This window comes from Mercenaria mercenaria, chromosome 19, assembly GCF_021730395.1.
Source record: "Mercenaria mercenaria strain notata chromosome 19, MADL_Memer_1, whole genome shotgun sequence".
NCBI lineage: Eukaryota > Metazoa > Mollusca > Bivalvia > Venerida > Veneridae > Mercenaria > Mercenaria mercenaria.
In genome coordinates this window covers 1,974,212-1,987,040 of record NC_069379.1, presented here as the reverse complement: position 1 = coordinate 1,987,040, position 12,829 = coordinate 1,974,212, and the positions used below count along the sequence as shown (strand labels likewise).

General features: G+C 36.5%; 1 protein-coding gene across 1 annotated transcript in view; it reads left to right on the top strand.

Moving 5' to 3' along the window:
- LOC123543127 (phosphatidylinositol 4-phosphate 5-kinase type-1 alpha-like) overlaps positions 1-12,600 on the top strand; it is a 33,910-nt gene extending 21,310 nt beyond the window's left edge. Inside the window, exons 16-18 of the mRNA XM_053532033.1 lie at positions 10,434-10,520; positions 11,634-11,769; positions 12,363-12,600. Coding sequence (XP_053388008.1) covers positions 10,434-10,520; positions 11,634-11,769; positions 12,363-12,600 — 461 coding nt within the window. The remainder of the gene's footprint in view (positions 1-10,433; positions 10,521-11,633; positions 11,770-12,362) is intronic.
- Positions 12,601-12,829: the final 229 nt, after the last annotated feature.

The following is a 12,829-nucleotide window of genomic DNA, read 5'->3' as shown; positions in this document are numbered from 1 at the left end:
TACTGAGGTAGTTGTTATGGTGCTATGAAGGGATTAATTATGTCCCTGAGGTTGAAATTTTTCCATTTAGGTGAACAAAAATCCAACTATAGACTGTAACCTTTTTATTGACAGATTTTTGGGGTGTATTCTGAAGGTTTGAACACACGAAGTTAAAGAAAAAATTGACCCAGACATGCAGAACCTCCTTAATAGAGGCAACACTGAATAAGTTGTGACCTCTGTAGTCATAGCCATAGCTAGTTGTGACTTTCTGCTCAGTTTTTTAAGAAAAAATAATTATGATTGAAGCTTGTGTGTGCCCATTATAAGTTAGTGTAAGAAATTGGTGGGGAGGACAGGGCTAAGTGAATAGTGCTGAACAAGTTTATGTTTTTTAACTGTGACATGTAGTCAGAACATTATTTTATATAACAGTACCAGATATTGACTACGCAGCATGAGTTGCCTGATATTCAGTATGGCTGGACAATGTTTTGTTTTGGCTGGCTACATTGTATTTTGGCTGGACAACATTATGTTAAGCTTTTTTCTTGCTTTTTGACAACATTTTTCCTGTAATATTAATTGAATATTTTTTTTCGTAAATATTGTAAGTTTCTAGGCATGTTTTACCATACTGAGGGTGATGAAATAAAATATTTTTAGGATTTAAGGTGAAAATGCAATATTTGTTCCTTTAAGGGAAATATGCAACATTTGACAATATAACACAGGCTTCTATGGCCAAGTTGTTAAAGTCACTGACTTCAAATCACTTGCCACTCACCAATATAGATTCAAAAGGTTTTCCATTTTCATGATTATAATTAAGAAATAATATATCTCATTTAGCGATTTGTCACGGAATAAATCATTGGAGTTCAGATGAGAAGGAATTATATCACGAGGGCGCAGTCCGAGTGATAAAATAATACGCATCTGAACGACAAACAATGATTTTATACAACAAGAGCAAATCACAAAATAAGATATATTATTTCGATTCTAACACGTTATCAAGGACTTTTAAGTACATCCTTGGTGACATTCATTAAATATTTGCCGGTTTTCAATCGGTTTCTTTTCCAGCGCGCCGCTATGCTGTTTGACGCTTTGCCATAATAATTGTGATGTCAGAACAGTTAATTGTTGTACATTAATTCACTGTTTTCAGCCTTCTTTGTTTTATAGCAAAATGAATAGGATTGTTTTTGAATGAGATTTGATGGTCTTAAGAGAAAGGTAAAATTAAAAACTACAAAAGAATTCAACTGTTTATAGAAACATTTTTAATTTTCATCATCATAATCAACATTATATTTCTTGGTATGGTAATAACTAAATATTCAAACTAGCACACATCACTTTACATATAATCTTCAGCCTGCTGGCGGCAAGTGATTCTGTCTTTGCGACCAGTGCAGACCAAGATCAGCCTGCACATCTGTACAGGCTGATCATGGTCTGTACTGTTTGCTATTCAGTCAATAAATTTACATTGAAAATCCCTTTGAATAATAAGTGGTATTGCCCAGATTGAATGATGGACCAGTACATTTTAGAAATTTAGCAGTTCACAGGATATTCGTTATCTGGCGAGAAGAAAAGGTAATAGCCATACAGATTATGCCTACCATATCACATAGATGCAGCATATAAATGGTCCAAAGTTGTATGCAGCTGAGACTATTTCCCTTGAAATTCCAGTAATGTTAAGGCATGAGACAGAACTTATTTTTACATATTTTTTTTGTGGATTCCTCAGTTGTAGAATGTACGATCAGCTTGATATGTTCATGCAGTCAAAATTTGATCTTTAATTCCATTTTTGTAGCAGTCAAATTTTGATCTCAAATTCCACCTTCATAATGAAGCATTCAAAATTTGATCTCAAATTCCACCATCATAGCAGTCAAATTTTGATCTTCAATTCTGTTTTTATAGCAGTTAAATTTTGATCTCAAAGTCCACCTTCATAGCAGTCAAAATTTGTTCTCAAATTCCACCATCATAGCATAGAAAATTTGATCTCAGATTCCATTTTCATATCTGTCAAATTTTGAACCTGAATTCCATTTTTACAGTAGTCAAATTTTGATCTCAAAGTCCACCTTTATAGCATTCAAAATTTTAACTCAAAATTCACCTTCATAGTATTCAAAATTTGATCTCAATTCCACCTTCATAGCAGTCATAATTTGATCTCAAATTCCACCTTCATAGCAGTCAGAATTTGATTTCTAATTACGTTTTTATAGCAGTCAAAATCTGATCTCTAATTACGTTTTTATAGCAGTCAAAATTTGATCTCAGAGTCCATTTTCATAGCAGTAATATTTTAACTCATATCCAGTCACCTCAAATTTGATCTCAAAAGTCTATTTTATAGCAGTCAAAATTTGATCTCTAATTCTAATTTCATAGCAGTCAAAATTGGATCTTGGAAACCATTCATGCTTTGAAACCAGTTATGCAGAGATCAATTTTCTAGTTGATTTTTTTTTTTTTTTGGTAACACTGTGAAGTCACTACATTTATGATTGACTCTTTATTAAGATCATGTATTTTTGTTCATTCCATTCATGCACAGTGTCAGATTATATCATTTTTTACACCAAAATTGAATATAGTCATGTTTTGTGTAAAGACAAGTGAACATGATCATGTATGTTGGGTATATTCAGGTGATATTTTTTATATATGCTGCAGTAGGCATTCACCCATACTTTTATGCATTGATGGAGGATCTGAATCTATCACAGTTTTGAAACTTAGACTGAAAACAAGAAAGAGAGATACAAACCCTTCAAGGCAGGTTGTAATAAACTGCTAAATACTGGCCCCTGTGTCGATAGAACAGTTTACACATGTTGTGAACAAGTCTCTAACTACTGGCGCCTGCAAAGTAAAGGCAGCATTCAAAGGTCAATAATAATTGGCAGAATACTGGCCCCTGCATAGGTAAGACAGTCTATAAAAGTCATGAATAAGCTGCCAAGTACGAGCTCACATATAGGTAAGATAGCCTATACAGGTCAGAAATAAACAAATGAATACTGGCCCATGTATAGATATGATGGCCTACACAGTTCATGAATAACCTACTGTATATTGGCCCATGTTTTTATTGGCCCATGTATATGGTTGGACAGCCTAGTATTCAGGCCACGAATAACCTACTGAATACTGGCCTATATATAGATAAGGCAGCATAAACAGGTCATGAATAATTCTTTGAATGCTGGTCCCTGCACCCTGCAAAGGAAAGACGGCCTACACAACTCTGGAATAAGCTGCTAGATACTGGCCCCCTGCATAGATAAGATGGCCCACACAGGTCAGGAATAAGCTGCGAAATATTGGTCCCCTGCATAGATAAGATGGCCCACACAGGTCAGGAATAAGCTGCGAAATATTGGTCGCCTGCATAGATAAGATGGCCCACACAGGTCAGGAATAAGCTGCGAAATATTGGTCCCCTGCATAGATAAGATGGCCCACACAGGTCAGGAATAACCTGCTGAATATTGATTCCCTGCATAGATAAGATAGCCCACACAGGTCAGGAAAAAGCTGCTGAATGACTATGTTGAAATATTGTAAAAGAAGAAAGAAAACAAATTTTGACTGTATAATGTAATGATGTAGTTTGAGCAATGTTAAGCATGTTTATTCATTAAGTGTTTTATATTTTCCTTCTTTCTTCAAGGTCAAGGTCAGTGAATAGTAGAAGTTTTGTATATTTTGGTTGTGATGCACCAGATATGTACAGTAGTGGTTGCTATGCTGTGTTTCCAAGGAGACAGTTTCATTTTGCTTTCAGTGAAATCAGATTTTCATGGGGGATGAATTTCTGTTAATTTATAGTTAACTGATTTCCAGGGCTCGAGTTTACCTCCCATTTGTTTTGGTGTTTTTTTTTTTCTGTAAAATTTAAAATTCATGAATTTGAAGTTCCTGGTGAAACACAGCAGTTTTAAACCACAGTTCGACACATAAATGCTTTTTATCAGTTTGTTTCTTCAGTTTTTATACATGAAACATTTCTGTTTTTAGCTCACCTGTCACATAGTGACAAGGTGAGCTTTTGTGATCACCCTTCGTCCGTCGTGTGTCCGTGCGTGCGTCCGTCCGTCCGTCAACAATTTCTTGTCTGCACGATAGTGGTTTCATTTATGATTTTATTTTAACCAAACTTGCACACAACTTGTATCACCATAAGATCTCGGTTCCTTTCTTGAACTGGCCAGATCCCATTATGGGTTCCAGAGTTATGGCCCCTGAAAGGGCCAAAATCAGCTATTTTGACCTTGTCTGCACAATAGCAGCTTTATTTATGATTTGATTTTTACCAAACTGGCACACAACTTGTATCACCTTAAGATCTTGGTTCCTTTCTTGAACTGGCCAGATCCCATTATGGGTTCCAGAGTTATGGCCCCTGAAAGGGCCAGAATAAGCTATTTTGACCTTGTCTGCACAATAGCAGCTTCATTTATGATTTGATTTTAACCAAACTGGCACACAACTTGTATCACTATAAGATCTTGGTTCCTTTCTTGAACTGGCTAGATTCCATTATGGGTTCCAGAGTTATGGCCCCTGAAAGGGCCAGAATTAGCTATTTTGACCTTGTCTGCACAATAGCAGCTTCATTTATGATTTGAATTTAATCAAACTTGCACAAAACTTGTGTTGCCATAAGATCTCAGTTCCTTTGTTGAACCGGCCAGATCCCATAATGGGTTCCAGAGTTATGGCCCCTGAAAGGGCCAAAATTAGCTATTTTGACCTTGTCTGCACAATAGCAACTTCATTTATGATTTGATTTTAACCAAACTGGCACACAACTTGTATCACCACAAGATCTTGATTCCTTTCTTGAACTGGCCAGATTCCTTCATGGGTTCCAGAGTTATGGCCCCTTGAAGGTCCAAAATTAGCTATTTTGGCTTTTGCAGCCATATAGAGACTTCATTTATGGTTTTATTTGATACAAACTTCCAAAATATCTTCAACAACAATAAATCTTGGATTCCATGACAAATCAGATCCAATTGTAGGTTCCAGAGTTATTTTATATCTGATTACCTCCCCTGATTGTAGTCAAAATGGATTTATATCAGTAAGTATTTATAGGACTTATTTGAAATTTCATTATTATCATTAGTTGGACTGAGTCAATCAGGGTAGATAACTATGGACTGATTTTATGTCAAATTACCTCCCTTTATTTCAAATTAAAATGGGTATATCTCTGTAACTAATGAAGATACTGATCTGAAATTTCATTTATGTCAACAGATTTATTTGGCAGATCCTTCTGTTGTTCACTTACAATAATTTTTTTTTTAATTACTTCCCTTTTACGTTAATATAAATAGCTTATTTTTAGTAACTTTTTTATTATTGGCCGTAGGGAAAAACCGAGACCACTTTTCTGTGGTACAACATGGATGGTACCTCCAATTTTTAGGTGTATTTTGACATATCTGTACCTTGTAAGAATTTTTTTTTTTCTTTTTGGTTAAATTTCTTTCCTTTGTTGTTCCTGTCCTTTGGACTTAGATATTTTTTCTGAGGACCTTCTTGTCCTCAAGTGCAATGATAACAGGTGAGCGATATAGGGCCATCATGGCCCTCTTGTTGTACTTTTTTTCTATTTTTTCATTGTAAGACATGTTATGTTTTAAATGTTGCACATTTTCATAGCTACACTGGAAAAAGTTTGATGTACATGTATTTTGAAGCTTATATTTGTTTGGGTCCTGTCTTGTTTCTTTATATTCATTTCTTGCAGTTTAATATCTAAAAACACATATGGGGGCCTCCGTGTCCAAGTGGTTAAGGTCGCTGATGTCTTGTTCCTATATACTATCTAAAGTTTTTATGCCCCTGAAGGGAGGCATATAGTTTTTGAACGGTCTGTCGGTCCGTCAGTCTGTCTGCAATTTTCGTGTCCGGTCCATATCTTTGTCATCGATGGATGGATTTTCAAATAACTTGGCATGAATATGTAACACAGTAAGACGACGTGTCGCGCGCAAGACCCAGGCCCGTAGCTCAAAGGTCAAGGTCACACTTAGACATTAAAGGATAGTGCATTGATGGGCGTGTCCGGTCCATATCTTTGTCATCGATGGATGGATTTTCAAATAACTTGGCATGAATGTGTACCACAGTAAGACGACATGTCGTGCGCAAGACCCAGGTCCGTAACTCAAAGGTCAAGGTCACACTTAGACGTTAAAGGATAGTGCATTGATGGGGTGTCTGGTCCATATCTTTGTCATCGATGGATGGATTTTCAAATAACTTGGCAAGAATGTGTACCACAGTAAGACGATGTGTCGCGCGCAAGACCCAGGTCCGTAGCTCAAAGGTCAAGGTCACACTTAGACGTTAAAGGTCATATTTCATGATAGTGCATTGATGGGCGTGTCCGGTCCATATCTTTGTCATTCATGCATGGATTTTAAAATTATTGGGCATGAATGTGTACCACAGTAAGACGACATGTCGCGCGCAAGACCCAGGTCCATAGGTCAAAACTCTAACATCGGCTCTAACTATTCATTCAAAGTGCCATTGGGGGCATGTGTCATCCTATGGAGACAGCTCTTGTTTGTCATGTTCCCATTATACTGATGTCCTGTTACACTTACTATCTGAAACCTTTACACTGATGTCCTGTTACACTTACTGTCTGAAACCTTTACACTGATGTCCTGTTTCCTCACACTTACTCTCTTAAATTTGCTATTCTGTTTCCTTATACAGATGTCTTGTTCCCTAACACGTATTCTCCAAACTTTGCTATCCTGTTTCCTTACACAGATGTCTTGTTTCTAGAACTATTACCATCTAAAATTTGCTGTCCTGTTTCCTTACGCTGATGTCTTGTTCTTAACTCTTACTCTCTAAAATTTGCTATCCTGTTTCCTTACACTGATGTCTTGTCCCCTAACACTTACACTCCAAAATTTGATATCCTGTCTCTAAAGTTTGTTATCCTGTTTCCTTACACTTATTGTCTGAAGTTTGATATCCTGTCTCCTTTACACAGATGTCTTGTTCCTTAACACTTACTCTCAAAATTTTGCTATCCTGTTTCCTGACATTTACTGTCTGAAGTTTGATATCTTGTTTCCTTTACACAGACATCTTGTTCCCGAAACACTTACTCTCTAAAATTGATATCCTGTTTCCTTTACACAGATATCTTGTTTCCTAAACACTTTCTCTCTAAAGTTTGATATCCTGTTTCCTTTACACTAATGTCATGTTCCCGTTATGTCCATTATCTGAAGTTTTATATCTCATTCCCTTACAGTTTAATTCAGTCCAATCCCCTTACACTGCTGATTCTATCCCCTAAATTAATTATCTGAATTGTATTATCTTTTCCCTTTCAGCCAAATCCTGCCCCATACCCTCACACTCATTCAATGATGCTGCTGAAAGTTTATAGAACGTCAACATTTTCATGTTTAATACTTTTTGTTCCCTTAAAGTTGCGTTTATTTGTGTTGCCATGTTATGTTGCCAAGGGAGGTGTTTGTTTATTACATACATGTCAGGTGTCACATGTTTCGTTTTCACTGAAGCTTATATGTTTGTCCTTTGTTCGTGATAGGAATCTTCCATTTAATTGATTTTGATATTTAATGTTCATGATGAGCTTGAATTTTTATCCAGTCTTTTTGAGTCATAAATTTTGTATTGGGTTTTCATTAAGCATGTTTGATATACCAGTTGATTCTTCTTTTATTTATTTGATATATTGTGTCCTAGAAAATACCATTGTGTGCATGTTTTTTGGCTGTATTTTCATAAATGGCGTTCTATTATATGCTGCAGGGTACAGGGTGTTTGAAAAGTTTGACCCATTTTTAGCTCACCTGTCACAAAGTGACAAGGTGAGCTTTTGTGATCGCGTGGTGTCCGTCGTCCGTCTGTCCGTCCGTGCGTTCGTGCGTGCGTAAACTTTTGCTTGTGACCACTCTAGAGGTCACATTTTTCATGGGATCTTTATGAAAGTTGGTCAGAATGTTCATCTTGATGATATCTAGGTCAAGTTCGAAACTGGGTCACGTGCGGTCAAAAACTAGGTCAGTAGGTCTAAAAATAGAAAAACCTTGTGACCTCTCTAGAGGCCATATTTTCATGAGATCTTCATGAAAATTGGTCAGAATGTTCACCTTGATGATATCTAGGTCAAGTTTGAAACTGGGTCACGTGGGGTCAAAAACTAGGTCAGTAGGTCTAAAAATAGAAAAACCTTGTGACCTCTCTAGAGGCCATATTTCTCAATGGATCTTCATGAAAATTAGTCAGAATGTTCACCTTGATGATATCTAGGTCAAGTTCGAAACTGGGTCACGTGCGGTCAAAAACTAGGTCAGTAGGTCTAAAAATAGAAAAACCTTGTGACCTCTCTAGAGGCCATATTTCTCAATGGATCTTCATGAAATTTGGTCAGAATGTTCACCTTGATAATATCTAGGTCAGTTTCGAAACTGGGTCACGTGGGGTCAAAAACTAGGTCAGTAGGTCTAAAAATAGAAAAACCTTGTGATCTCTTTAGAGGCCATATTTCTCAATGGATCTTCATGAAAATTGGTCAGAATGTTCACCTTGATGATATCTAGGTCAAGTTCGAAACTGGGTCACGTGCGGTCAAAAACTAGGTCAGTAGGTCTAAAAATAGAAAAACCTTGTGACCTCTCTAGAGGCCATATTTCTCAATGGATCTTCATGAAAATTGGTGAGAATGTTCCCCTTGATGATATCTAGGTCAGTTTTGAAACTGGGTTACGTGCGATCAAAAACTAGGTCAGTAGGTCTAAAAATAGAAAAACCTTGTGACGTCTCTAGAGGCCATGTTTCTCAATGGATCTTCATGAAAATTGATCAAAATGTTCCTCTTGATGATATCTAGGTCAAGTTCGAAACTGGGTCACGTGCGGTCAAAAACTAGGTCAGTAGGTCTAAAAATAGAAAAACCTTGTGACCTCTCTAGAGGCCATGTTTCTGAATGGATCTTCATGAAAATTGGTGAGAGTGTTCAGCTTGATGATATCTAGGTCAAGTTTGTAACTGGGTCATGTGCGGTGAAAAACTAGGTCAGTAGGTCGAAAAATAGGAAAACCTTGTGACCTCTCTAGAGGCCATGTTTTTCAGGAGATCTTCATGAAAATTGGTGAGAATGTTCACCTTGATGATATCTAGGTCACATTCAGAAGTGGGTCACGTGCCTTCAGAAACTAGGTCATTAGGTCAAATAATAGAAAAACCTTGTGACCTCTCTAGAGGTCATATTTTTCAATGGATCTTCATGAAAATTGATCAGAATTTTTATCTTGATGATATCTAGGTCACATGTGGTCAAAAACTAGGTCACTATGTCAAATAATAGAAATAACAACGTCGTACTCAGTTCAACACTGGGTCATGTGGGGATAGGTGAGCGATTCAGGACCATCATGGTCCTCTTGTTCCTTATCAGATATTGACTTCTGTAAAATCGTTTTGGCATAGATCTTCTCGATTTAAGCCAGAATTGCTGTTTCATTAGGACATAAATTTGTGGTTATAGATTTTACAGATAAAGTATGTAAATTTTGTTTGGTCGTCATAATAATTATATGAGCCGCGCCATGAGAAAACCAACATAGTGGGTTTGCGACCACTATGGATCCAGACCAGCCTGCGCGGATCCATGCTGTTCGCTTTCAAAGCCTATTGCAATTAGAGAAACTTTTAGCGAACAGCATGGATCCTGACCAGACTGTGCGGATGCGCAAGCTGGTCTGGATCCATGCTGGTTGCAAACCCACTATGTTGGTTTTCTCATGGTGCGGCTCATTATTGTTGTTGCAATGAAACCCATGAAAATTTGGTCCCCAGGGATGTATATAAAGACCTTACTGAAATACAATAATCTTAAAGATCAAAAGACGTTGTTTTCTCCAGAATTTTATAGATTTACTAGAACAGAAATATAATATAGCAACTGTGGTTTTACTGAAGGTTCTGTTCTGGCACTGATGGAGATCAACTTTACACACACCCTGTATTCTGTCGTATTGCATATGTGTCTGACTTTATTACAGCAAAGTCTGCATGGGAGCTTTTATGACTCATGGCAAATACTGTACCCATCAAATAAACATTTCCTATTGTTACTTTTTGCACTGTGTTCACCTATTCATTACATATTTGAACCGAAGATCATATTTGCACTTGTCATAATGTATCATCCCAGAAATATGTACTATGTTTTGTTGTGTAAAACACGTAAAAATGCTATTTAAATTTTTGAGAAAAAGACTTATTTTTGTAAAGATTAAATATTTTATAAGAAAATTTAAGATCACTTAGAATTATTATGAGCTTTATGTTAGGATGGAGTTAATGTATATATAAACAGTTTTTTTGTAATATTTCAGCATTAAAGCATTCTCCCTCTAAAAGAAAACCCGGTGAACGTGGTCCAAGGTCATCTAGTATGAACGAGGATAGAGAACATATTCCAGGTAATGTATGCCCAGTCTATGTAAATTATCCCAGTCTGTAGAAATTATAACCAGTCCATGTAAATTATTCCAGTCTGTAGAAATTATAACCAGTCCATGTAAATTATTCCAGTCTGCAGAAATTATAACCAGTCCATGTAAATTATCCCAGTCTGTAGAAACTATAACCAGTCCATGTAAATCATTCCAGTCTGTAGAAATTATAACCAGTCCATGTAAATTATTCCAGTCTGTAGAAATTATAACCAGTCCATGTGAATTATTCCAGTCTGCAGAAATTATAACCAGTCCATTGAAATTATCCCAGTCTGTAGAAATTATAACCAGTCCATGGTCATTATCTTTAATCTAATTTTGCCAACATTTTTAATCAATCAAAACTGCCCAGATTTCTCCGATGTGAGTATGAACTTACTGGCTGTACCAGTGAAATACAACTGATACCAAATCTTATAAACAGGCGAATTGCAGAAACAGCTAGCTTTGTCAAAATTTAAGCAATTATTTTACAAGTTTCAAGAGGATTTCAATCAATAGGAAATCACAGTTATAAACTAATTACCTTTCTGCATCACACGAAGTGAAATACTGTTGAAAAACCGTGTTAAACTCGAAACAAGCAAACATTATATTTACAAAAATGGAAGTATGTGAAGAACTCTTGTATGATCTTTACAAAGTGAGTAGTAAATATCTGTCAAAATATTAGAAATTACTGTATTTCATAAATGAGCCGTGCCATGGGAAAACCAACATAGTGGGTATGCGACCAGCATGGATCCAGACCAGCCTGCGCATCCGCGCAGTCTGGTCAGGATCCATGCTGTTCGCTAACAGTTTCTCCAATTCCAATAGGCTTTAAAAGCGAACAGCATGGAGCCTGACCAGACTGCGCGGATGCGCAGGCTGGTCTGGATCCATGCTGGTCGCAAACCCACTATGTTGGTTTTCTCATGGCACGGCTCATATATTGTACAGCAGAACCATGTTTTAATATAATTAAAATACAACAATGAAAATAAAACATGATATTTTATGTTATAATGTAAAAAAAAAATATAGTGCAATATGATGAGTTAGAGCATGATTGAATTATAAGTTGTGTACTTGTAGGTACTATGGGTGCTAGACCAGATTTGTTGATGGGCAGCGCTACTCCCCCGCCCTCATTTTCAGAAGCTACGAAACCTCCTGATAGAGCAACCACTGCCCCATTACCTGTAATAAGATCGTCAGAGGAATTACAAAGGTTTTTATTCTTTTCATAGTGTTTTTACTGTTTTAAAATCATAATTTGCTATATATGAGAATCTGCGAAACCAAGCAAAATGGTAGCAGACTTCATATGATGGGGTCTTTTTTAGCTTGACTTTTTGAAGAAAAAGTAGAGCTATTGCACTTGCTCCAGCATCGGCCTGATGGTGAGGCCAACACTATTGGTTAAAGTTTTTGATAAAGTCAGATATCTCTGTTACTATGGAAACTTTTGGTTAAAGTTTTATAAAGTTTTTACCAGCAAAGCTCTAATTCAAGAGTCAAGCACTGAGAAAAGTTGAGCGCGCTGTCATCAGACAGCTCTTGTTCAACATTGCCTTGTACAATATAACATGTAATTACTATTTGGACTTGCTGTCTTGTCTTCAAGAAAAAAAAATAGTGCAATAGCATATTGGCTCGTCAAGTATGTTTCTTCCAATGGTTACATGGCCAGATGTATTGCCATTTTGTACAGAACAGTGCTAAATAACCTAATATTAACGTACATATTATGGTTTTTGATTTTCTTATTTAAAGTGTACTATTTACTAATATTAATTCATTAAAAAATTGTATTTAATGCAGATCTGATCGTTCATATTTCCAAACAATCTCACAACAAGAGGAGACAACTCTGTCACGAGGTTCAAGTAGCACGAAGGTCCGACACTCACCCCTCAGTGTGTCCGAGTCCACTCCAACTTACACAGAATTTACAGAGGGTACGCCAAGTTATACGCCCTCAAGTCCCTCATGTAGCAGTGAAGTTCTTGGTAAGTGGAAATGTTGCTCGTTGGTAAGACCAAATTTTGCTCATTTGTAATCATAGATTTGCAAATTGATCTTTAGAAGTACATTATGTTAAGGATTGTCATGTTTAGCTATGAAGTTCCTTGTCACTATGAAAATCTTGAAAAATCTTAGTTTTTTAGCTCATCTGATTTTTTGAAAAAAAATGATGAGTTATTGTCATCACTTGAGCGGTTGTCCATTTATGACCACATCCTAATGAAACTTGATCGGAATATTAATCTTAAAGATCTTTAGGTTAA